The sequence below is a fragment of the Acanthaster planci genome, linkage group LG10, assembly GCF_054643075.1.
Source record: "Acanthaster planci isolate LZ-2023a linkage group LG10, COTS_SCS, whole genome shotgun sequence".
NCBI lineage: Eukaryota > Metazoa > Echinodermata > Asteroidea > Valvatida > Acanthasteridae > Acanthaster > Acanthaster planci.
In genome coordinates this window covers 14,590,624-14,618,181 of record NC_141786.1, presented here as the reverse complement: position 1 = coordinate 14,618,181, position 27,558 = coordinate 14,590,624, and the positions used below count along the sequence as shown (strand labels likewise).

The 27,558-nt window shown below is 40.4% G+C and overlaps 1 protein-coding gene across 1 annotated transcript in view; it reads left to right on the top strand.

Annotated features, from left to right (window-relative positions):
• LOC110982060 (uncharacterized) overlaps window positions 1-27,558 on the top strand; it is a 64,171-nt gene that overhangs the window by 2,484 nt on the left and 34,129 nt on the right. Inside the window, exons 2-7 of the mRNA XM_087142647.1 lie at window positions 2,311-2,436; window positions 11,205-11,316; window positions 11,721-11,792; window positions 12,654-12,725; window positions 14,452-14,523; window positions 22,933-23,004. Of these exons, the coding sequence (XP_086998773.1) occupies window positions 11,234-11,316; window positions 11,721-11,792; window positions 12,654-12,725; window positions 14,452-14,523; window positions 22,933-23,004 (371 nt within the window). The 5' untranslated portion in view covers window positions 2,311-2,436; window positions 11,205-11,233. The remainder of the gene's footprint in view (window positions 1-2,310; window positions 2,437-11,204; window positions 11,317-11,720; window positions 11,793-12,653; window positions 12,726-14,451; window positions 14,524-22,932; window positions 23,005-27,558) is intronic.

The window sequence follows — 27,558 nt, the reverse complement described above, 5'->3', positions numbered from 1 at the left end:
CCTTCCAAGTTGCCAGCTTTATGAAGGAACGACAACATTTGGACTACATCAGAATTTGTCGGGAGAATGGTGACTTTGTTTCGTTTTATTTTTTGGTACAGTGTCCTGTGTTCGAGTGACAGTGTGACACAAGGTTTCACCAGTTCAATTCGCATAATTGCTGAATCTCTTCTGCACGTTCCACTTTGTGTTTGTGACCAGACTAGGCAATTCCTTTCAAGACGAGTGCACACTTCTTGACGGAATAACCAATCTTCAGTACTAGTGACGGAACATCATACAACTGTTTGTCTTCCCTGAAGCCAGCAAATATCGTGCAAGGCCTTGACAATATCAGAAAGGTGGTGCGGATGCACAAATAATTCAGGTGAGTTATTTGGTTCCTGGGTGTTCTTTTGGAGTTCTATGGCGACTCGACCTAGTTCACTTACCTTCTTACGGATGTAGCCATGCTGATTTACATCGTGCCGGAGTTTGAAGTATTCACGCCTGCCTAATTTCACAACCAACGTGTAATCCTTGACTACCAAAGCCACGCCATCTCTCTTCACTGGATTACGAACCCGGTGCAACAACACATCTACAGGAGGAGGTTTCAACAAATCACTCTTGTGAGCTACCCATCCACCCACATGAGCCCTCTTACCACTGCTGTCAGCCTGTGAAGTGGGTTTTATTTATTTTGTTTTCATAACCAACAGCGAAGAAATCGCCAATCACGGGTTAGGTAATAAAAGTAAATATAAATACAATAACTAACTCTAATTGCGATGAAAATAAAAAGTTCAATACTTACAGGGTGCTGGCTTCAAAGGGCACACGTGTCGCCACACACTACGCTATCGCACCCTACCTTATGTGGACTTCTTTGTGCAGAGGTCCACACTATGTATGCCCACCTGATCCGAATACCCACCGCTACTTATAAGTAAGGTTGCAGACCAAATACGCCATGCTGTGAGTTATAGTGTACTATTTACGACAAACATTTCTCTCTCTCCCTAGCCTCACTGCTGGAACAGAAAATTAATTTCATTCCACTGTCTTCCTTCAACCCATGCTTCTTTGGGGTGGACTGGTGGGGGTCGGGTATCTAAGCTGGATCGAAGACCCACATTCGCCAAACAAAATGCCCTTTTAAACACAATTTTAAAAGACCTGATACTGTAAATATAGATCATGTAATAAAGCTTTTCCAACTGCCTATCCCTGTTACACTGGCACATTCACTCAAACAGAGGTCTAAGATCTACGTTAGTTTATCAACAACATGGTGGTTGTACTAGTAGCCATACTTTAAGTACTAGCCAATACTATGGTCCTGCATGTAATGATGTGTAGTAGATGGTACCGAGACAGGGCCTGGTTATACTATACTGGTATTCTACTACATGTGGTGAAATCGTTTTTACTCACAATATTTTAAGGTATAAGAAAATTACATCTGAGAACTGCTGCAGCTGTCCACAGGCGTAATGGAAAGGTGACTCTGTGATGCTTTTGGACAATCTGACTTTTATATGTGTTGAGGTTTTGTGTCACTTGGCGACGTTTATTGTGCTCAGCGATCCGGACTGCCGCCGGCCGACCCGACACAGGACCAGCGTAGCAGAGCGTCAAAACTGTCAATTTAGGGCGTGTGTTTTTAAACATCTGGCGTGTTAAATACGTACACCGAGGACGGTTTCCAAACGCCTTGAGATTTTGCTGACCATCAGAAATGCTGACTGTGGCCGCAAATTTCACTGTATTGCAAACTCATTACGTTTTCGATTTACAACGCGACCTCGATTAGTGGCTGTGTTTATACATAGAAGAGCTCCCACACACACCTTAACAAGTGCAACCCCCCCCCACACACACACACCCACCCAAGTGTGTATTTGCCTGCAACTGGGGACCCCTATTGTTCCTCTTTTGTTTGTACTCTAACTTTTTTAGAAGACCACCTATATGTTTTGTACACAGTTGTCAATCGGGGACCCTCTGTGAATCGGGAACCTTATTGCTCTAAAGTGATGTTTCGGAATTTACATGGTGGTCTGCGGAGCTCACCAGTTCTGGTTGTGCTGAGCCAAAACCAAGATCAGCAGGGTGCACTACCATAGGTCTTGGTCACCAATACCATCCAAGATAAAGATATTGAGCTGACGAGTATATCGTCTAAACTGCCTTATGTTTAAAACCATGTTTAAAGCCAGTATCTTTTGGTTACCTATAACGTGAGTCTGATTGGCCGAAACCTGTAGTTACGGTAATGTCTGAATGTTAAATAGTTTAGGAATGCACCAATTATAATTGTTACTGTAGGTCAACCCTCATGTGAAGTTTTCAACAGTAGTCTTTTCGACTGTGAAGACGGCTCCTGCGTGTCTCCAGAAGCCAGATGCAATGGGCGCGAAGACTGCCTCAACGGACGAGATGAGCAAGTTTGTGGTAAATATTGTTTCTTATCTCTTATCACTGAATGCTTTTAGTGGCTACTGTTGGGTTGTGATTCTTTCTTTAATTAGCATCACTTTGGATATGTGATTTTGTTAAATGAATACAGCCTGAGAGTAAAAGGTCACGCAGCGAGCTTCCGGAACCATCGCGCAGCCCGCCTAGGGGTGCACCACTAAAAATAAATTCCCATAAACAGCAGTGATAAATCCCCATACTTCACAAATATCTTAAAAATACAACTCTCACAGGTGTTCAGGCTGCACAGAAAATTGATGTTCCACATGTCCTCTTTCATTTTCTTTTCAATTTTCAAGGGGTTGACCAATGAATGTTTGAGAAATTTTTACCAGAAGCAGACCACCCCTAAAATGCAGAAAATGTCCCTGTCCAGAAAAGTAGCCATTTTGAAAAACCCTCCCTCGGCAAAATGGCTCAATAGTGCCACTTTCAAACCCGATTGCATCCAAATTGCTCAGAATTGGAAGCCCTGAGTCCGACCCAGAGGTCCAGTCTTATATTTCTTCAATTCCTCAGTTCCATGGCTCTCAGAACCCTCTAATATAGAATATTTTGAGTCTATAACTTTTATTAATGAGCTCGGCGGACATATTTCTGGCCTAAATACGAGGGTGCACCCCTGGGGGGATTTTACATAGGGCCGTCCTATCATGTTCGATAATTTTTGGAAGAGTAATTCCTAACTGAAACAACCGCATGAAACACTCAAGTTGGAATTTTACCTTTGTCTTCCTCGAGTAATATCCAGGAAAATTCACCTGGAGATGGGTTAAAACGAATTTCATTAACGACCTTCCACGTCCGGCGATATCGTACCTAGGGCTCCTTGTTCATGTACGTTTGTTTTCACTCCCCGTGTAAAACGTTGCAAAGATTTACGTACCTGTAGTCGATGGGCTCCATATTCCGTTGATCTGACATAACGCAGTTGTTGTCAGCAAAGATTAAATAAACTATTAGAATCTTTCGTAACAGTGGATTATTGCTTCAAGTTTATTACCTTATAAATCAAAAAACTGTAAAATATTTTGATCTGTTTTTATTTGGCTTTTACAGACAGACTACCATAAAATTTCAAACCGTAAATGTTCATCTGCGAACGAGACAGCCGCATTGGACTGTCCTTCACGTGTTTTAGATTTTCGGAAGTGATGGGTCAATATTTGGCAGGACATTTCTCTTTCAGTTTCTATAAATTGATTTACCAGCAAATATTTTTCAAAGCTCTTTTTCCAAGATGGATTTTTTAAAGAAATAACTGAACGAAAACATATTACAAATTCGAAAATCTTTGCACGTTATTTTTCCTATCCAAGAGTCCCAGAGGTGCGCCATCCGGGGTCAACTTTCAGGATCTATTATTGTGCAATAATACTGAGATTGTTGCAATAGATTTTCTACAACGTTATAGGCACGTGCAGAGACTTACTCGCTTGCTATGCTGGGGGGACTATTCATTGTTTACCGCCGCGGCGAAGTTGTCGCCTCCGCTTCTTCGTTGTTTTGAGATTTCCGTAAACCCTTATGTAGGCTTTTATGACCGTTCTTTTAGTATTCTTTTTTGAAGTTTGAATTGGAATTTTGCCAGGGCTATGAAACTGTTTCATAACTTTTTTGTACGGTTAGCATGGGGGAATAGGCCTAACGTTAATTTAGGCAAGTAACATGCTTAACCTTAGGCTAAACTTAGCTGTAAGTGAACGTGTGTTGAGGCCTAGGCTAGCCTTAGTATTCAAACGTTCTAGGCCTACAGGCCTCTGTGTCTGCTGTGTATTTTTATCGTTAAAGGTTTTCTTTGTAACCCCAAAACATGGACATTTTTCGAACTCGTATTTGTAGGCCTAACGTTAACGTTAAGCCTACTTACTCACTTAGGCCTAACTGTGGCCTTGTTCTTATACCCAAGCCTCTTATTTTTCTCACAATCAGGAATTCCCCTCTTTGGCCTTGCTTCCTTCTATATAAGTATTTTGCCAACCACACAAGATCAAAAGATGAATTTACTAAGGGAATAGATATGTGCTTGGCCGATCTTAAACAGGCGGCCTAGGAGAATGGACTCGACATCAGCGTTAGTAATAGTTATGGGATAATTTTATTTGAGACAAAGAACAAGTGTCTAAAGTTCCGTAACTGTACATGGACATTAATGAATGACTCACAGTTACTGTAACAATTGTCATTGCATTCAACTTCCGAGGTTGTGTTGATGCTTAAAGCTAGGCCTCGCCTAGCCCATATAGTCTCTGCATGGCCACTGTGCGAGGACCCACACATACGGGAATATATGTGTAAGAAATGTCAAACAACAATTACATGGAAATCATTGCTTCTGTTACCCAAACCTCTCAATATTTTCTCACAATCAGGACTTCCCTTTTTTCTTTACAATTACATTTTTCTGTTATTTTGCTGACCGAAATGCAAGTTCAAAAGACCTTTTCGGGATGTGTCATCGTGAATTACGCAGCTTCATATTTTCTGTACATTCTTCATACACCCATAAGGCGAGTATAGTTCAACGATTTCCGGGAAGCGTATTTTTTATTTACACCGTAGCCTGTATTTTATCCCCCTCGCCCAAAAAGTAATAATGCTAAAAACATTGCGTGAGTTTGGCTAACCTAGCTCATCAAGCCAGCGATCACGGTGGTGATTAAAATTCTGCTTTTTTCACACAAAGAAAAGAAATAAGTTGACCATCAGAGGAAGAGGAATCACTGTCACAATCCATCGGTCCATCACCTCTGAAGTATCAATTGTCGGAATTAAATACAGATATTTATTTGTTGTAGTACAGGCACCATCGTTTCGTGTTTTCGCGCGCTCTCTCTGACCGGTTCAGTCAGCTTTAGTCTTTTTTCAAGCACGAATTAGCACTAACAAAGCGAAAAATCCAAGGCTACGGTGTAAATAAAAAAAATACGCTTCCGGGAAATTGTAAAAATAGCTACCTTTTGTACACAAAAGCCTAGATCACATGCAGTCTCCCCCATGGCCTCCCCAACCTTAAACATAGTTGTTTAGCCTATAGGCCTACTTGCAAAACAGTGAAGACTGTAAGCCTACACTCTCTTTCATAAAGTATAGGGTTCCCCAGATAGGATAGCTCACTTTTAACAAAAATTAAGAAATCGAATGATGGCATTCAATTTATATTCAAGAAATTATAACTTCTTCTTTCACCCTTTGTTGCTCATAAGGTGGGTCTGTTTTCTGTTCCCAACGTTTGTGGTCTTTTAAATTAAATCGGGAAAGCTTTATAGGCCTAAGTCTCGTTAATTGAAATGGTTTTGTACATGTATTAGCTTATTGGAGTCTAAATGATTGAAATGGATATTTTCCGCATTTCATACTATGGGACTTAGCGACAGCTAGACCTATAATACCACCAATGTTGTTGAGGAAAAAACAAACTGTTCTTATTAATTTTACATATAAAGAGCAGTAGAATAATAGCTGTAGGCTGTACACGTAGTAGACTGGTTGTGGGTTTCACTGCATCTTAAAATTGAACTTATACCACGAATCCTGAATTTCAAATGCATTCACCTTAAAAGGGATTTCTCATTTAAATTTCTGTCTTCTTATTCAAATGAGGAAACTTCTGATTCCGGAGGAAGGCTACCGTGACTGAGAATCAAAAGAACCATAAGATGAGAACAAAAATAAATAAAATGATGATGGTACGTTTTGTGTTCGATGTGTGGCTACTACTATGGATTGCCACTGAACAGACTTCATATAATGTACGCGCACACCTACAAAGTATGCATTTATGCAAATATAAAATCGGTCACTGCAAGAAAGAAACTAGAAAATTTGCTAAAAGTGCTGAGAGGTATAGTTTTATTTAGAGTAAAAGCAAGACAACCTAATCCAGGCAATTTTTGGCAGTTTAACATTAGAGTAAAGACATTAGAGTAATGACAATCCACAAGGCAGAACTAATGACAAATTAATTTATAATTCCAAGTCTGCTAACCTGGTAATTGGCAGTTAATTTTAAAACAACAGTTTATGCTTTACCAAGAAATCTATTCCACTGTACAGTGCAGGACAAAAATACTGCAGTCACATTTTGTAACAATTTTTGCTTAAGTTTCAACCGGGAGAAGGATGTCTTTGTCCTTTGGGATAATGATGGCTCACAAATATTGTAGCTGCATCTTGCCTGAAGTATGAGGGAAAACTACACAAGGGCTTGTCTGTCTCCACGCCCTGGGTGAGCGGAAGTAGACGGGGAAGGTCATAGCAGTCCATGGAGATGACTCGTTGTCGGAGTCAGATGATGACATTCCCCAGGCAAGGATTTTACCAACTAATGCAGGTGGGTGCAAACAGTTTTATTGGATACTTATAGTTCTAAGGCATTGCTGAGTGTTGTATCAAGTGCAAAACATACGTTACGCTCATGATTAGAAGATATTTCCTTCTCTTGTAGAAGGTTCTTTTTGCGTGAAAAATTTGTGTATCAAAATTAAACTTTTTCGGAGTTTGGTCCTTTTGTCTCCTTCCATTTCAACATTGTAGCCGTATCACAATAATAAGCAACACATTTACGTTAAACGCATAACAAACTAGAGGTTGGTTCCTGAACAAATCAACCATTCTATTTTTAAATTCAGTGATTTTCTGGGGTGAGACCACACTAGCTCACTCAGGAAACTTGGAAGCTTCTTATTTGACCATAAAAACATTTGGCATTGATTCTAAACATTTCTTTATTTTAATACTGTTTCACACATCAATTTCAGCAAAACTACATGGAAGAATAAATGATGGACGGGCAGCAAGATGTGATGACTTAAGCTGGAAGGGGGTAGTTTCTTCTAAATCAACATTGAAGCCAAAAGTTCCTTTCCCGTGCTTACACAATTGATACTGAAAATGAAATGAAACACTTATGTCAGTTTGATGTTTTCATTGGTGATCACTGAATGGTGATGAAAAGTTGTGACGTCGTAAACGAATCCCATTATATAAAGATCCTGAAAACATGGGAACAGAAATATGACAATTATTATGCTGTATTATAAATATGGATAAATAACAAGGATACAGATATCACCATAAGTGAATAATGAAACATTTGCAATCCGTTAATAGGGAATAAGTGTTAGAAACAAAGTTGACGTTTTTAACTCCTTGGTCATGTGTGCACAAGCCAATTGAAATAAAAAAGATACACTTATGCTAGAAAATATATATATCATGATAATGTTACAGCGTGTATTTTGTCATTCGGAGATTATGGCTGAGTTCGGGCGGCTTGTTCTCAAATGTTCAGGAACAGCTCGATTTGATGTTTGTGGGTCGGCCGCTCGAACGCTGGGAACGTACAACCGGTTATCGCTACTAGTTACTGGCATGCAACATGGCGGTGTCCTTGGACATTCTTCGAGAGTTAATGTTTAAGCTAACTTCTGTTCCATGAAAAAATCATATCTGTCATTGAAAATTATTGATGTTTATTGTGCAAAACTTTCCATTGTCTCCAGTTTTGTATTAAGCCTTCTCGATAGTTTTGCAGCTTTTCAAAAATCAAATCTCACGAGTTTTTCCGTGTGTTCGTGTAAAACCCTGACAAGGAGGTGGTGTGCGATCCTGTTCCGAGAACAGTGTTCTTGAGTCATGTTCCCGCCGTTCGAGGGCGAGAACAGGAAACCCGTGTCAAGAACATACTGCTCGAATGCGACCTTTGTGTTCAGTTCAACAGAAAGGGGCGCCCTCGGCAGTGAAGTTTTACACGCAAAAGCTAAATCTCTAAAAGAAAACCAAAATCATCTGTATACAAACCTTATTATAGCGTATAATGCATGACACGCTGTCGTTCCCAATCTGCTCCGAGCGGAACAAAAGTCTTTTTGGGTACTCACCGCATAGGCGCACCATGAAGCGCGCAAGTATATGCACGTTTGACGCAGGGAGCTTAGTACGCGTAACTAATTTATTCCGGCTTGTAGGGTCTTCGCGTACATGCAGAACACGTGCAAGAACCTGCTTGTAACTACCTGTCTTTCTGTTGCCGAGTGGGGGTGCACTTCAGCTCGGGACGGATAACGCACTACCAACAACGTTGTCCCGCATCGTTAAATTCAGGTAAATGAGCATAGCGTACGATATACCTTGGCTATGATTTTGTTTACAAAATCTTCTTGACTGTACAATGCCCGAAGGGGTTGAAATTAACTGTTTATAAGCTTATATATTTTCTCGAAGCGCAAAGTGGCCGCCTTTAAAAGAGTAATCAAGCCTTCACTCAACGATCGAAGATCGATTCTCGAAACTAATCCTTACCGGCCGGTGACCAAAATTTTCACTTCGTGAAAACTCTGACGGGGGCTTTGTTTGTTTTTGTTTTTTGATAAATTATTGTGTCCTTTTTCTTTGAACGTACATGAATATAGGAAAACAAAATATTAAATCTCACGTTGCACTTCACTAGACACCAGAAAGAGAGAAAGGTAGTACCTAAGAAATGTAGAATCATAGAAGGACATTTAGAGTTCTTCGTCTGATTGCAACACACCAGAGGGCTTTTCAGCACCTCTATGTAGAAGGGTACAAGCTTCAAGTAATATCTGATATTAAAATATCTACTTAGCATGACTTGTCAGCGAAATTTGTAAATCGCTTTAATCTAAGGCCAATAACAGAAATCGCGTGATTTTTATACAATTTTGAAGGTTTTAAAAGTAACAATTTATTTGTAATTTATTTATTTGGACCTAAGGGGCCTTTTGAAAAACTGTGGATAATGAACGTCAACAGGGATAATAAACCATCCACTTTTTATAATAAATGATAAAGAGGTGATGTCATCACCATGTGATTGTCCCTTACCATCTATGTCCTTTTTTTTGGGTAGGGATTTGCTTGCTTAATGACCAAACTGCCTCTTCGAAAATATGTACAAAGTCAATTTTAAAAAGATATCTTAAACTTTCATCACAAATCAAGTAAAGTGTCATCATTACGTCATTTTCAAGACCGTCTACTTTGTGCAGTCTCTCTTCGGTGCCATTTTGAAGATCTGAAATTGCTAGGTGACCTAACAGGCCTCTTGAACACTGTGAACAAAGGCAATAGAAAACTTTAAGGTTCAAAGTGTCAAGATGAATCAAAAATGAGGTCATCTTGGCGAAATTGTTTAAGATCTGGTGTGTAAGTTTAAGATCTGCTCACTACCGTGTAAGTGCTTTAGTTTTGTGTGCGTCTTGTGTGCTGTTTGGGATCAAAATATGAAGTCAGCCTGAAGTCAGCCTTTTGACGTTGAACACTTGTCTGAACATGTTCAACATTTGACGTCAGTTGATGGTCCATGCTTTGGCATCGTAAGGACGTCATTGTGTAGTCTCTGTGTGACGTACCTCCGCACCGTAAACTGTTACTGCAAAAATTGCAATTTTTTTGCATTTGAGACGTAAACCTACTATGAACGACCTTTACATTTAACTAATGTGTTGCTTCATGTATTTACTGCGCTTTTGTAACATTCACTGCAATCACTCAGTAAAGTTTTAAAGTGTGAACTTTGACCTTAATTAGCATGTCGACAGGAATAGGCTATTTGTACATTTCTCAAACGATTTTTCCCATTTATCATGAGTTTCGCAAGGCTTTGATATTCAATTATTGTTTCTGCTTTGTGAATGCAATTTTGCATATAAATGCCATCCATTGCCAGAAAAGATAATAGTTTACTGAGAATGAAAATCCTTAGTTTGTTTTTGAAGCTAATAAAAACACAGCAAAAATAAAACAACACCATTTAAAATTCGATCCTGGAATGTATTGCAAGATGTAAGAAATTTAGTCACTGGGTGCATAAAGAAGTTGAAAAAAGAAATATCTGGCATGTAATGATAGGAAGCCCCAGCCCCTGGGTAAGCCCGCGAAAGTAACATGCAGGTTATACCTTACTTGATGGAACGTCGATGTAACGTCAGCTAGACTGGAAGGTAGAATAAGAAATTGTCGGGTTAACGCCGGCTCGAAGTTTGGTAAATGATACTGAGCGTGGCCTTAACGTCAGCTAAATATTTTCGTTGGAGTTTTAATGTCTATTCTAACGTTTTCCTGAGTTTTGAGTTACACATTATATTCCCGTCGGCATTGGGTGCAAAAATGCCCTCAGAAGGACGTCAGGTATTGACTTTTTCAACGTTTGCTTGGTGATCGCCCGACGTTACTACAACAGTAATCCAATATCGGTCTGCTGTCGGTGTGTCTTTGTTTGGTATAATTTTAATAAAGATGGAGATTTGCAAATTGATCAAAATGGCACCTAGAAAATCCTCTACTAAATTGAATGGGCTAAAATAAATTTTCAAAAACTTAGCCCAGGCTTTTAAGTGCATTTGGTTTCCTCGCAGGTTTTTCTCTGGGTATACTCCGGTTTCCTCCTGCCTCTAAAACTGGACCTTTTTTCTAATTCTGTAATGTGATCCTAATTTATAAGTTTTCAAAATTACAATTATAAATCGCACGGTCCTGGAAGCATGATGTTACAAGTACGTCATAGTTCCAGGATCATATACGCATAAGGGTTCTTCATTGGTGCATTCATAAAAGTGACCAAAACGACTCCTAAAAAACTGCAGACCTAAGTGATAATACCTTGGGAAAAAGGGAGAGGAAACACGAGATGTTCTATATCCGGCACTCTGGACATGGCTGGATCTGTCCGGACTTTATTGATTTGACTTGATCTATTCGACTTTTTTTTAACTGCGTAGGATCAAGGCAGATCTTCTTGTATCGGTGCATGCAGAACTTGCATCAAACTTCCTGTTGGCTAGGCTGGAATACTCACACCATCCGCAGACTTCCCAAGCTAACGGTGAAGATGTAAGGCATGCTCCTGTTTGAAACACATTTTATTGGGGAAGTTATGCACAAATTCGATTGAGAAATTGAGCTTTCTCTGTTTAGTCGACAAATTATGGCGGATCTGCATTTATTTTTTTAATTCCTACCCAAAAGTGGAACTTTGAGCAATACGATAGACATTATTTTATACACTTTCGAATGGGCTGGGAGACTGACATCCAGTTCACTGTAAGCATCTAAGAGGAACAGCAAAGTCAAAAATGCAATTTTTATTTAAAAGCAGTTTGACCTTGACCTCTTTCTGAAGGTTTTCATGAGAGTGGTAATATATTTGAATTATTATTCATTAACAAAACCTCAAGGGAATACATATCTTTTTGAAGGGGAAAGTTTCTAAACCTTTGCTTTCATATTGTTTGCAGGACATTAGCGAAAGGCAATTTATCTACTCTGCATTCCGGCACTTTCAGGGGCTTTTTCCTGCTGCGTTATCTGTAAGTTTGCAAACTGTTTCTGAAGTGCATGTGTTCTATACCCCCCCCCCATGCAACTAGGAAGAGATAACATTCCATTCAGGGTACCAAAACACATTTCGAACCTCATGATGTGTCTGAAAGTACGGGGGGTATCCCTCAAATATTTTCTAACACGAGCCTTTTCACCCCTTGTGCTTCCTTTCACGAGAGCACTTGTTACACAGTATCATGACCCTTATGACTCAATACAAGCTTCTTGGTTACCGTTTGGAACAACCATTCTGGCCCGTAACCTTGAAAACTTCCAACAGACAAATTTTGCACAATATTTTCACCTAGATTTGAAATCAAGTTGCTAATCGGCCGGGTGTAGTCCACATTCTTCGTCATGCGTACGTGGTGCAGCTTGGTGTGCAGTTTAGTAACCCATGAGGAACGATCAGTGCAACCTCACACCCCAGTATGCGAGCGATTGTAATTGACCTGATTATTGTGTGTATTGTTGTAGGATACAAAACGAGCTTTTCATGGCTTCAAAGAGTATTCAATTTTTCAGCGTTACAGTTTCGTTGTTGCTGCGGTGATCCGCATGCCCAACATATTGTTCATATCAACCTTCACCTATTAGAGCAAGGGGCGGAATCTGCTCCCTCCAGACAGTTTCTCCGATATCGCTGCAGTCCAGTTTTTCAGGGGATGAGCCTTTGGAATCTTTTAGAATAACTCTTTGCAGTCATTTGCCATGATTTCCATAAGAATCAAACCAAGGGCGTAAATCTTCGTTTGAAATGGGGGGGTGCGGGTGATGACTTGTTCTTTTCGTAATTAATGCACACCTATGTTTCCTGAAATATATTTTGCATTCTTTTTATTTGGCAGCCACATCAGAAACTCCTACATCCATTCCATTATGTCTGCAGCCTTCGAAGGACTCGTCAAGCTCCAGAAGCTGTAAGTTTTCCGTGATTACCGATGTTGTCGTCATAAAAAGCAGTACATACTTTCTTTGTATTTCAAAGTTCTCTTTCATTAACTTAGAGTATTCAAACCGCCAACTGAAAGATAGTGTATTCCATTTGTTGTCGCAATTTCACAAATTGGCTGATTACAGTGTATAATATTCACTGCAACTTACATTCCACTCACCTGTTTCATGTTTGAGTCAACTGCTTCGTGATAAAAAAAACAGCGTGGTATTTTCCAAGATTAAATCGATGATCTTGTAATTTATCTTCCGTAATATGAACTACAGGGCGTTTGTAGTATGCAAACAACATCCGCGGGGTGAGGGTGGGAAACAGGCGCGACAGTTTTCAACTGCCAGGAGTGATCAGTGAATTTGCATTGGAGTAATGCTCCTAGACAATGTGGTGTTGCGGATTCATGAAAAAGGGAGGTTTAACGTGTGGGAATCGTACTCTTTGTTGACGATTATCCTTTCACCAGGTGGCTTGGAAACAGCCACCATATTTGGACCATACCATTATGCTCTGGGTTCGATTTCGAATTCGCAATGTTTTCGCTTTAAGAAATTGTTTAAATAAAATTTAACTTCTCACTGATCGAATTATTTACTACTCTACATCTTTCAATTATTTACTACTTTACATCTTACAATGCGTTTGGTGAATTTTTGTTCTGTACATTTTTTTAAGGTTTAACCGTTCATTAATGGAGACTCCCACAACACAACCTTTGCAAACACTACACACAAGAAATCAGCGGCTGTTAACGAAATGTATAGACGAAGTGAAATGAACTCTTATACTACGGTCGGCGGACCATCGTGAAAAAAGAACAAAATATTTGTTCTTTCGAAAACAACAGCATTTAGGGCGGAAATATTTTTACAGACTAAGTAAGATATTTTAGGATTCCCCCCAACAAGTAAATAATATCGTAGTAATGTAGTCATAATATGGAAATGTGAAAAAAGTCTGTTAAAACGGGACTAATGAATGAATAAGATAACATTACTGGTATATCAGTATTCAAAAAGACCCCAAAAAACCTAACTTAGAACAAACACTAAAGATTGACAACGAACTTCCACGAAGTAAGTTTCTGCGAAGAAAAATCAATATGATAATTACCTTGCAAGTAGATGAAGCATTAAATCACGCAGATTGAAGGGGTGTCAGTGACCTCGCAAATTTAGTAGTGGAAGTGAGCCGGATATCCACCGGTGCCCCTCCAATTACCAGCCACGAAGCGGTATTTCTTACCCTGCTTTTAGGCTGCCAACTCTTGGAAGGACTACTTCCTCTTCGCTTGAAGATCAATCTTGGTAAGAGTCTCCAAACGATAGTGGGGATTCTTAGTCGGGGGACTGCGTTGTTGCTGAAAGACCTTTATTTTATCTTGGTAGTGTAGTATGTTGAGGGGGCTCCGCGTAGAGCCGGGGTATCAATTGTCTCTTGACAGACGAACAGATGCCCTGAGACACGGCTGTCTGATTTTGATGATTCTGGCATTTATTCCAGCTCTCCCAAAATTTGAGTAGACTTCCAGTCAGTCACAGCAGGTACAGGTAATAAATGATGTGAAAGTGAAAGAATCAAACCGAGGCCGTAAATCTTCGTTTGAAATGGGGGGTGCGGGTGATGACTTGTTCTTTTCGTAATTAATGCACACCTATGTTTCCTGAAATATATTTTGCATTCTTTTTATTTGGCAGCCACATCAGACACTCCTACATCCATTCCATTATGTCTGAAGCCTTTGAAGGACTCGTCAAGCTCCAGGAGCTGTAAGTTTTCCGTGATTACCGATGTTGTCGTCATAAAAAGCAGTACATACTTTCTTTGTATTTCAAAGTTCTCTTTCATTAACTTAGAGTATTCAAACCGCCAACTGAAAGATAGTGTATTCCATTTGTTGTCGCAATTTCACAAATTGCTGATTACAGTGTATAATATTCACTGCAACTTACATTCCACTCACTTGTTTCATGTTTGAGTCAACTGCTGATAAATAAATGATCTGAAAGTGATGAGTGTCCCCCCTGATTCAAGAATTATCCCCTGGCAAACATATGGTGGTGAGTCTCCCCTCGTGACAGTCAGGGCGCCATGTCGTTTCGAGTGTTAGCAACACGTAACAACAACCCAACTCCCCAAAACGACAACTTTTTACGTACGTTCCAACGGAAGACCCCAATTCTATTGTTCTCCCTGACCCGAGGTCACACACCGTCTTCCCAGCTACAAGGTCTATTTTTAGAACATACATACAGATACCAGGTACTCAATTTAGAACAACGGAGCACCCTCTCGTGATATAAATACAATTTACCAACGAGTTCAATAGTCAAATGTGTACGTGTTTAATACTGAAACTTATTTGTTGCTTAAACCCTTCCGCTACAGTAGTAATTCAGCTTTATAAGCTGCTGCTGAGGCTTGCCGCCATGTTTAGGCCCCTCACGATGAGCGCGTTCTAACTTGACATCTTCCATTGAGAAATCGTCCTTGCAATTTCTTTACAAGGACCAGGTATTCCTTGCTTTTCCGCTGCGGAAGACCAATGACACGCCTGTTGATATCCCGAGAGAATCATTCAAGTTTACTGATGCGCTCAGAGTGGTCGGTCAGCATTTTTTCCTCCGTAGCCATCGTAGAAAGGAGTACGTCATTTCCTTTGTCTTGCATTCTACTGCGTCAATGCGTCTCTATTGAAACTCAATGGAATCGTTGATCGTCGCTTCCGGGTTTTCAGTACGATTACGTAATACAATTTCAGACTGAGCTTCAAGCTCTTCTGCAACCTTACCTACGGGAAATGTATACATTACAAGAAGCAAGCACACAATATTTAAACTATTAGACGAAGGAGCCTGAAAGTAAAAGGCCACTCAGCGAGTATCAGAACCCTTGAGCTCCCCCACCTGGTAATTTTCCGCTTGGTTTCCTTGTTAAGTTGTGGGGGGGGTTCTAACTCGAACCCTCCCCTTTTAAACAATAATAATAAATGAAAGGTCAAAAGTGGCAAATCATTTATGATATTCAACACCCGGCATTATTGTTTGCGTGTCTCCTTGTTCTTGGACATTTAAATTCACATGATGTATAAGTACGTGGGAAGAAAATGTATAATACTTTAAAGATATACCAATAGCTGAGGAATAGATTTTGGTCTCCCGATTCGCTTTCATGTTCTGTCTTTTTGGTGCTTATACATGAAGATAATTTCCTAAATTCCAACCTACGTGTTTATCGAAGTATAAGCTTCATCACAGTCATTTTGTATTTTATTTTTGAAAGGGGGGGAGGTCATTACTTTGTGGGATAATTCTCTTTAAAGATCTCGCCGATTGTTGAGATATTCTTACGTACGCTGCACTCAAAAGCGTCTTTTGAATTTAGGCCTATACAAGCACCTTCGCCTTGATTACTGAGAATATATTATCGGTTTAGGGTTGGACAAGGTTAAAGGCTGGGCTCGAATTTACTCGCGCTACGCAAGTTAGCTATGACCGATGGGTCAGTCGAAGGCGTCGTCCACTTCCCTTTGTTTCAGTGACTAACGCCCAAATAAAAGAGCTGCCTATAGTCAAGGAAATGCTAATGAAATGGGTTTGCATTTAGCCACTAAGCCATAGCTCTTTTCTGCGATAGCTTCTGAGCTGTCCCGAGTCGTTTGTCTGGTGCCCTCTATCCTGCATACGAAGACTTGGGACAAACTGTTTACTGCTCGACACCGACGGCTTGATCATGACCGCCACTAGATTTGCGCTCTCTGGAAACGGTGAATCAATCGCCAGCCCTATCCGGAGCGCTGGCGGTCTTACGCGAGAACTCTGGTAGCTGTCTGTCACACAAGATCCCCATGTGTGCTAGTCTGGCAGGTACTGAGCGTCATGTAATCCCAAATTTGCCATCCAGTTTGTGTGCAATTTTATTGATATTTTCTGAAAAGGATCAGTTGTAAGATTGTAGACTTTTTACGGACAGATCATTTGGCCTGAGTTTGTTTGATTCTATCATACCCTTGTTCAACTTTTTTTGAATGAATTTTACGCACAGAAGCGTAGTAATGTAGCATGCATCAGTACAAAGCATCAACAGCGTTTGCTTAACACCATGATTTTTAATCCGGAAATTGTTTCGTAATAGTGCACTCCTGCGGACCAAGAAGGAGAGCCTTCGCCACGTTGGATTGCAAGAATTGTTAGAGTTGTTCTTAACTTCTTACGTCTATCAGCGTTCACTAGATTGCAACGTCTTCCTAGTGGGACTCAGGAAGTTTGGAACACCGCACACTGTTAGGAGAATTGTTGTAGTTGGCCAACAATGGGCTTAACAGGGCTATTTAAGTCGAAAAAGAGACTAAACTATTTAATTAACAGAAATACAGATGAATAGGACGGGTGGGAAAATGAACGATACTAGTTTTGAAACAAAATACAGCTGGCTGAAGAATTTGCAATGTATAACAATTACATATGGCGTGCAAAGTTTAATCCAGGAATAGAGATATCTCTATTTTTAATAGAGATAACTCTGTTGATAATAGAGATATCTGTGTACGCGGATCATATGTTAACTTTGCCCGTCATAATTACTTGAACTTGAAGACATTAGCAGGCCCCACAGGGTATCCCCTGTTACTGGCTGCAACGCCCTCAACACTTTTACAATATACGGTGGGGTTGTTCTAAAACAGCCTTGACCCCCACGACCCCCTCGACCTTACGTTCAAATCCCTCAAAATACAGATTATTAACGGGTGCCTGAACTCATGGAAATTGTGTTTTTATCAAACACAGCTCTAGGTATTGCGTTACTTATCGTTCCCCTAGATTGAGAAACATCAACGTTATTAAAAAGCGATGCATGCGCGAGCGCACGTCACGAGTGAATGTGCTGATTACGAATCTGGCTGGTCGCGTGGCGTTCGAGATGCGGGTTAGGGGTCGTTATTATAAATGTGCGTATTTGCACCGTTGCGCCGGTGTATTTGTCATGGGAAGGTTGGAGCAATTATCATAAATGGGGTGGAGAAATTTTTAAGAATAAAATATAACAAAGTTGCTTTCTTGGCCGAATTGCACGGTAGCTCAGTTAGAAGAGAGCTAGACAGCAAGGCGCAGACTCGAGTCTACGTGAATGCAACATTGATTATTTTTGGAGGAGGAAAAGTTTGTTGGAGGATGTTTATTTAGGAAAGTGAAGCCCGACAATTAGCTTCGAATTTTTTTTCTTTAGGCATACTGTTTGATTGAGCTTGTAGTTAGTTAACCAGGCCCATTACCTGACCAAGGTAAGGTAATGTTCCACACACAGAAATCGATGTGCGAATACCTGTGGGAAGAGTCCCGTTTTCGGACAAGATCCCGTTCATGATCAGCAGCAAGTATTACATGGCCACAAGTGAAATCGTCAGTTGAAGGGGTCGAGGGGTGTTTAGAACAACCCTATGTGGTGACAATTTTTTAAAAGACAATCTGACATCACTTCTATCTTTCTCGTGAGCTCTGGTTAATCTTCATATTCTTTGCAAAAGGTGGAAACGTAATTTGAGACCTTTATCATTGCATTTCTAGCTGAAATGTACACTGATAAGCGTCGTCGTGCTATATAACTACATGCTTAGAGATGAAATGGCAATACATATACACAAAATTGCCGATTGCTCACGTTGCAGGGTTTGTTGGCGCGGATAAAAAGCCGCCTGAAACAGAGCTTCCATCCAAAACTTTGTCAAGGTTGGAGGCACTTGTTACTACTGGGAACATTGTCATGGAGCGTTTCAGAAACAGATGGTAGTGAGAGGGAGATTCTGTGGACAGTAATGTCCCCGCTTACTGCTGCCACATGGAACTTCGGCCACTGACCGATAAAAGGATACATGAACTTTTTCACAAGACTTCACATTACCGAATTTGTGAGAGGCGTGTCTTTGAACTGACTCCTACTCTTACTTCTGCTTCAACCCTTAGCAGTCACATGGAATCAACACTTCGTGAGTCCAAAAATACTGCACAAAGAAATAGGCTTACACAACCAAACTTGCCGGTCAACACTCCATTTGCACATGAATCTAAGTCAACTGCCATTACCAGTGCACACATGCCACAGTCAGTACAGTCTCCCACAAACTCAGACATTCTCAATCTGCATCTTGCAAAATCCAGTGCTATTAAAGCGGTTCTCCGGATCATAAAGCAAACTCCCTGTCATGTCAAGCCATTCATGCAACTTCTTGGCCCTTCAAATTATAAGGGACATGTGGTCGTCTGTGCAAGTCGTCAGCTAAAGTTTAGTTGTTGAACATTTAAACTGTGATTCATGAGGACGAATTACAACCCCCTTCCACTATCAGCTTCCAGAAACCCATTAATCATACCAGTGACCAGAGTACACATCTTTCATTCAACTTTAATGCAGATTCTTCAACTTTGATCTTGCCAGGTTTACCTGCATGTGCCAAAAATTGCCCTAGGGTATACCATAACTTGCATAAGCCGAATACCCGATGAGGCTAGATGCCGTGGTGAAATTAGATTTCTACGTTGTGGACAACGGTGATTGAATTCTAGGTTGTCTCATATTTGGTCGCTTCAACTCACCCAGGCGGTTAGAGAGTCATTATCATGTCTTCAGCTAGCCCCAAAATGTTTTGTTCATCTCCATCCCAGAGCACTTTGCAACCCCAATTCAATTACACCTGCCTCACCTATAGATATTACGATTATGAGCATTTCTTTAGAGCCGAGTTCCCAAAGTTACATGTAAGAAACAGAACAGGAACCGCTCCTAAATTTGGAATCTGTGACCGGTTTTCACACACCATCGTCACTGACAGGAAAGTGACATGCGTCTCTCTGGGTGGGCCTTCGACAAGTCAGTTGCGCTGTGGGTCATTAACGGTTTGCCACCCTGGCCTACAAGAAATGTTCAATGTTTTGCAATAGTTTTCTGTAAACTTGATTTAAATTATGCTTAATACTATCTGAATTGGGCAGAACTGTCAAATGATTAAAACATTCATAACCCACGAAGGACTGTTCTGTCAGACGTGCTTGTTTCGGTCCTGCTTCAGCACTGGTATAGTATTCCAAAGACGTCAGTCCTAGCAACTTAGCATAACTGAAGTGTGTTACCAGGTGTATACAGAGAGTCCTACATAATAGACCGTGGTGTTGTGCAAGGCCTAAACTAAACACGACAAGCATTTCTCCGTATACAGGGCGTAGGAATGACCCTCAAACCAACACACAGTCCGTTTGATGTGTCATTGCTACACTTCCCCTGACGTAATGCATCCGCACAAGGGCTGGGTGATGACCAAGAAAAAGTCGAAAAGTCAATATCATACGTCTTCGTGACATTTCTGTCTCTGATGCCGACGTGAAGTTACATGCCGACGTTAAATTTGTCCCGAAACGTGTATCCGATCTCATGTCAATGTTTCCTTTTTCTCACACGTACATATAGCTATCTTTATGTCGACATTCCTTAAACAGAAAAAAAAACTTTTATGATCACGTTTTTTCGGCTACCAACCGTTTGCTGACTTATAACATTTTTCTCATCATGTCTTCTTTGATTACAACCCACATCCATGCACCATTATACATCTTTTACGATAAAATGTTGACAATGGTTTAATGCAGTAAATTTCTTGGTTGGCCTCTCTGATTCAATCAATAAGTGAATGTAATGTCTTTAAGCAATGGATGGCGCTTTCAAAATAACGTCAAACACTTGGGTAAAAACGAAATAGAATAAAACTCCTGACCAACGGACTAATTCCCAATCTGTGTATTGACGTCAAAGTTTACATTGTAAAAGATCACTGTGAAATGTACAGTATTGTACTTCATTTCACAAAAGCAAAAAGTAAAACCATGTACGCGTAGTAAACATGTTGGTTTAAAGGTATTTGTTTAAAGTAGATTACTGTGATGAAATATAAAGCAATACTGCACACATTTTATGTTTACATGAGTCACACTCAGACCGATGTCAGAACATGGATCATAAGCTGATGTCAGACATTGACCTTCTTAGGCTTAATTTCCACGCCAAAATTAACTTCACACTGCCGTCACATTTTGACGAAAACAGATGTTAAGCCAACCCACTCTGCCGAAGTACTCAGAAACAAAGCAATCATAGGCCTAGGTCAGTACATTCTATAAACTCCCGGGTCAGATTGACCCAGAATTGGGTCCCATTCGGCGTAACCCTTTCCCGGATCAAAATATGGTCCCCTTTCTGGGTAATATTTTACCCTTTCTGGGTCATATTTGACCTGTTCTGTTCTGTTCTGTTCGGCGAAATAATACCAACCGATGTCCATGTCTACAAGCAAAATAAAAAAGTTTTTTTTGTTTAGTAGACCGGCTTTCTCTCGTGACTCTCACAACTTGATTGAAAGGAGAGGTATACTAACGTTCGTATTAATGAATGTGCATGCATAGAAATAGAAACAGACAAATAAATCAAATAAGTTACATGTTTGGGCAAAAGCATCTTTCTCATGGTACATCTTGATCATCTTCACGGCTTCCTTTCATAACAGACAGAGCAACCAGAAATTCGTAAGCCAAAATCCCAAACATTTCCTGTAGCGCTGGATGATAATGATAGTAAACCTTCGCTATTTGACAATCTAAATAGTTCTGGCAGTGGTCTCGGATGAATGGGTACTGTCCAAAAACTGTTAAATAAATTAATCATACAGTAAAAAATATATATAAGCCCAGTGGAACAGTGAAAATGATTCCAACTAAGGTGAGTTTCAACTGAAAAACAGTTTTTAGATTAATCCAGTGAATTGATCATTGTCAATGAGTCCAGGGAATTTAAACTTGCCTGCTTGTATAATAGCCCGTCTTAAATTAAAGCACTCTCAAACATAACGTTAATAGCACTTTGGCGGATAATTCCCATATAGTGTAACAAAAACGTATGTGCCGTATTCAGGGTTCCAAAACTGAGTTTTGCGCATCTGGACGTGTCATTGCAGTGCACACTTTCTTGGAGGAATCCCTTCGTTATGTCTGTTTCTGGGAATGATCTCACAGGGAGATTTCTTAACATCATTTAACCATTTTAGTTGTGTTTAAACGATACTTTTTGTCATCTGGGCATTTCAATTGTACCTGTAATCTTAGGTGAGAGCTTTCAAAAATATCTTACTAATAAACATGCCGTATGTAGCCACCCAGGCTGTCAGCTACGGTAGAGCATTTATAAGTTACTTTGCGCTTCCTGCATGATACACTTTGTTTTATCACTGCCACAGAATTATCATCGCTGTTTGTGTATATGTAAGATGTGAAATGGTACAGGTAGACAGGTTCTTGCCATATTTACACTCTAATTTGACGTCATGTTTGAAATTGTGTGATTTTGACAATAAAATGAAGCCGATGGTGAAAATGTACATTTAACTTTGAGTCAATGTTCATTCTCATGTATATCCCAGTTTTACCCATATGGCGCTGTTATTGCCCACCTGGGCCCCTATATGAAATGCCATAGTGCATTTAACACATGGGGAACAGGTGGGCAAATATGGCCCCGTGCAAAGCCTAAATTGCGCACTTGAGTACCAGTAAAGCTGCCCAATTAGTCCCCAGTTTATTTGCCAAATTTTCCCCTTTCAAAAATGTGTCTGCTAGTTGGGTTTCGTACCTGAGAAAAGATTTAAATTCTCAAGAGTTAAAGGATTACATTATCACCTACTTAAATTTTTCCCCGTATTTATATCAGTCTCAGTGAGTAATCTAGTTTGGTTTCTTTCTTCTGAAACAACTGCGATGACTTTTCTGATCTCTGAATATTCTTAGGCGGACATATTTTACAGTTGGGATTTTTTTTCTGACGCTAGATGCAGTTTTGTAGTCCCTTGCGACAGGTGCAGTTTATTTCCTGGCCCACCCCAAAATGCAAAAACAAAGAATAAATAGAAAAGGCTGGTAACTATTGGATTCGCAATAACGATGGTTAAAAGGTAATATGACATGGAAATGGTTTAGCACCCCCCCCCCCAAAAAAAGATGGCTCTAGAACTGTGCCTTCCTTGCGCCTAAATTATGTGAACATACCGAGAGGTTTGTGAACATGCACGTGACTAGTATCCTTTCTCACTTATAAATACCAGTACATGCTTCATACAGTGTATTTTGTATTTTTTTATCTTGTAGTAACATCCGTGACTCCAACATCCATTCTATTGGATCTGACGCCTTCAACGGGCTCAGCAGTCTCAGACTGATGTAAGTTTGTTTGATGTAAACTACGAAGTGCTCTTTAATTTTAATAATATGCATGGACTAGAGAAAATGCAAAGCACGAGACGGATCTGCCTCCACGACCAACTTTTTTCCTTAGGTTTCAGCACTTTCCTTTGAAAAAAAAGTTGTACAAATAATTTCACACAGCACTTTGTGCGATATCAGATAACAGTTCTTATGAAGACAAAAACGGGAACTTTTAGTCCCCTGTAATGCATCATAATTCTGGCAAGTACAGGTATGGTAAAATTGAATTCAAACAACAAACTCCTCGAAAAAGTGAATCAACTATTAGGATATTAGACTGAAGTTCTAATGATTTTTCTTCAAATTTGAGCAGTCCTTGCGTGTTTATTTTGCTCTTAGTCAATTTATGTTTAGTTCTTGTTATGATTATTTCAGGTGTCATTTTATTTAGAATATGTACAAGCCAACATGCACTGTTCCTTTCAGAGTATTAATTTTGGAAAGAAATGATTTTATTTCTCCAAAACAAAAGTTGAGAAGGAAGCCGAGACCAACCAGGGTGACATTAGAATGTGGTCTTTATAACAAGGGGATAAAATTTCCAATACCTGCTATATGATTGGAATTATATGGGGCCGAGGAAGAGAGGCTCAATTTGCACTAATGTCCCCAGTAATACGGTATGGATCACCTTTTGAGGAAATCGAAGATATGTAAATTAGACCCAGCGTGCAGGATTTAACCCGCAGAAACCACTGACAGAGGCAAACTAAGGCATCGAGGGAAGGAGGTGAATTTCTCCTTCTCGACCTTATAATCAATTCAGCACGTAAGGCCTTTACATAATTACATAATTATATTTCACCGTCGTGAAGACTCATCATGTTTATTTCACAGCTAAACCAAAGACTGGACTATATTCCAGTGTTGTCTTGAGTACACGAGTACTCGACCTGAACTCGAATATCGGTACTCGATACTCGACCATTGTATTCAAGAACAAAATCGAATACTTCACTTTTTAACGAAGTTCTCGAACGCTGGATTGGCACCCAAAGACTTGTTTTACTGTTTTGGCTAGTGCGTCGTGCAGGCAACGTGCACTGGTGAGCACAACAGAATAGCAAAATCAGTAGAGGGCGCTATGTTCACAGGAGACGAACTGCCAGAAAACCAGTTTGAGCATACCTCACGCGCCTTAGTTACCATGAATGATTGCGCATGCACACCACCAAAAACCGCCCACCATAGATTGCATTGTTTCGGAGTTGACACGAAACGAGAACACGTTATTCGTGGCTTAGAATGAATTCCACAGAGGCCTACTAAATGGTTGTTGCTGTAAATTGGAGACTTCTGGTGCGTTCTTCTTCAGAACTCCCTCGTATGAGTATATTGTTATGATAGAACTCACAATCTCTGCACTTGTTCGGCAGTGCTAGCCAATTAACGGAGTTGTTAAATGCCCTTCGACGGTGTGTTATGTTTCCACCCTAGTCGTTATCAAGCCTTGTCGCACGTATCTTCAAACATTTCAGGGGAAGTGTAAGTCAATTGCAGAGTTCGGTTCCAAATAAAACTGTTCACACGTACCATCGACCCCAGGCTGGGAGTAAACGGCTGCTCAATCGTTATGTGTCATCCAGTTCACAAAGCTTTGGATACCCGATTCACGCATTGGCCGGATAAATCTGTGTCTGACTGGGTTTTGCTGAACCTGATATTGCCGAGGCTTCTGGGTCACTCCATCATGATCACTTGTTTTCCTTAGAGTTGCTCTTTAAAATGCAAGGCAATAAACACAGTCATGCGTTATTCGTAGTACAAAGGACAAATTATCCGGTGAGGAGGCAAAACAAATGAATTGTATACGCACAGGAGAGCAGCTGGACATTGCTGGATAGAATCTGTATTTGTTCGGTTGTTGTGTGGTTGAAGGAAGTGCTCCATTTTCTGGGAAGAGCTTGAGAAGTGTGTTTGTAATTGACATGATTCAGGCATAATTCAGGCAGGCCATGTTTTCGTACTTGCCCTTCATCAGTGCCTTAGTAAAAAAGGTACATGGACATCTGAATTCCTCATGAAATTCCATTGAGCCGACAAGTAAATTTGGCTGACACCAACGATAAAATAAAAAATAATAACAAATATTATTTTGTTAGACTGTACAACAACACTTTGACATTAGAGGGCGCAGCAAACTGCGCCATTAATCATCTGTTCATTGCGACGACGCTAGCGGATTGCCTTGCAATGGAGTAAGAGTTTTCAGCCAAATTTTCGGATTTTCAAAACTCTATCGAACGCTTGATTCAGAGTCAAGACCGGACAATAGACTCCATCACTGATTTGAATAGGAGAATTGTCGCATTGGAGCGACGAACTGAATCTCAGGAGAGATCTATGCCGGACGTTGACGCTCGAGAACCATGTTTACATTCAACACGTTCACCCTCAAGATGGAAGTGCACCGGCTCCTAGTCCCGAGTGGGCTATAGGCCCAAACGCATAGAGAAAAAGTACAACTGCCTGTCACCCAAAAGGAGGGCATTTCTTAGTAATGAACTCGAAAGGTTAGATGTTACCAATGCAATTTCGTAAGTATCTGAGGTACCTTATTGTGTAAATGCAATTGATACGGTTCCAAAGAAGAATGAAAAACTTCGATTTATTACGGATCTTTGCAGGGTTGATACATGTTGTATTCCACCCAAGTTTGGATATGAAGATGTTATACTTTTACCTTCTTACTGAAGGGTTCCAACACATTTCTGTTCATCATGACTTCCGTTAATATCTCGTCTTTAGTTGGTGTGGCAAATATTACACTTTGAATGTATTACCATAGGCCTATGACTTAAACCTTAGTCCTACTATTTCTGTAAAACGTTGAGGTCTACTATTAAGTACCTATAAGATAACAAGGTATTCGACTGATGGCCTTTATGGATGATATCCTCATATGTAGTTCAGAGGATAGACTTGAGACTGATGTTACTTTGACCCTTTCAACTTTCAACTCTTAAAAATTGTCTTTTACACCTGAAAAGGAAATAGAATACTTGGGTTTTGTTATTGACAGTTCCGGCATTAATGGAATGTCAACACTGAGGGTTCCTCAACGTAAAATAAGAAAAGTGATCACAGATGTCACCAGAGCTATACAGAAAGGTACTGCTAAGGCATGTATTCAGGCACGCTTGGCTGGTCAGTGTATGAAGCTGAAGGCAGTGTAAAGACTGTTACGATCCAGCTTACCGTGGGAGGATCAAATTTTAGTGTGGTCTTTGGATGCAGTTACTGACTCGACGTGGTGGATAACAGCACTTGAATCATGGAACGGTTCCACAATCTTGCCAAACAAAATCGAGGGTCAATAAACAACTGAGACATCAGCCGATTTGGCTACGGAACTCATCTTGGAGACTTCAAGGTACACGGACTCTGGACAAAACGGGCTGCATTCGAGAGCTTAAGTTACCGCGAAATGATGACAGTGTTAATTAATGGCCGTTCAGTCACTTAAGCAAGCCCTAATAGGTAAGACGATACAATTGTTGTTGGATAGCATAACCATGGTCTGTTACCTAAATCACTTGGGTGGTGCAAGTGTAAAACTAACCAGAATTGCCCAAGCAGTTTGGGCGGAGTGCCTGCAGAGCGAGGTCGTCCTACTTTGAAGACATTTACCAGGAAAACTCAATACTCGGGCAGACGTTTTAAGCCGCCTGGCCGACAACTTCGAATGGCGCCCACACCCAAACCTATTTGGTGCACTGGACAGAATATGGGTCCCACATGTACACATGCGACAGGTTTGCATCGCTAATGACAACTCAGATGCCCGTGTACAACAGTCGTTTTCAGGACCCCACGTTATCAGGAATAGACGCGCTTGCACAACTCGATACGAGGAAATACAACTTTGTGAATCCACCATTCCGCCTTCTACTACTGGTACTCCGGGTGATCAGCCAACGAAAGGCCAAAGCCACAGTGATTGCCCCATGGTTTCCGGCCCAGCCATGACATCAGCGTCTCAGACAAAAGGCGGTGCAACCTCCATTCCGTATCCCACAAAAACCACGAACTTGCATCGCAATAGGGATGCTACAGACAGACCCGCTTCGCAATCGCAAGTGGAAACTTTACGCTTGGAGGATATCTGAAGAATAAGACTGAGTGATGAACAGTAGAGTAAGCGAGCTATGGTCCAATTCCAATCAACTTTATATAGTTATAATAGGGTAGTGTCTAAATTGTCAAACTTTTGTTGTCAACAAACATGGCATTTCCACCAATGTATACAGAATGTTCTTGCAGACTTCTTGTGCTTCATAGCGGACTCCTCGGACAAAGCTCGTTCACAATCAAAAACTGCTCAGGCTGCACTCACTTTCATGTAGGCCTATGACATGTTCATTTTAATGTTGATGGTTCGGTTTCTTTAACTTTACATGTTGTAGTCAACCAGATCAGGCTTTGAAAGACTGCTCTCGTTGATAGAACTGGTTTAATTATTCGTCCTATGCAGAGCAGCCCAGTATTTCTCACTCAACTTAAACCTTA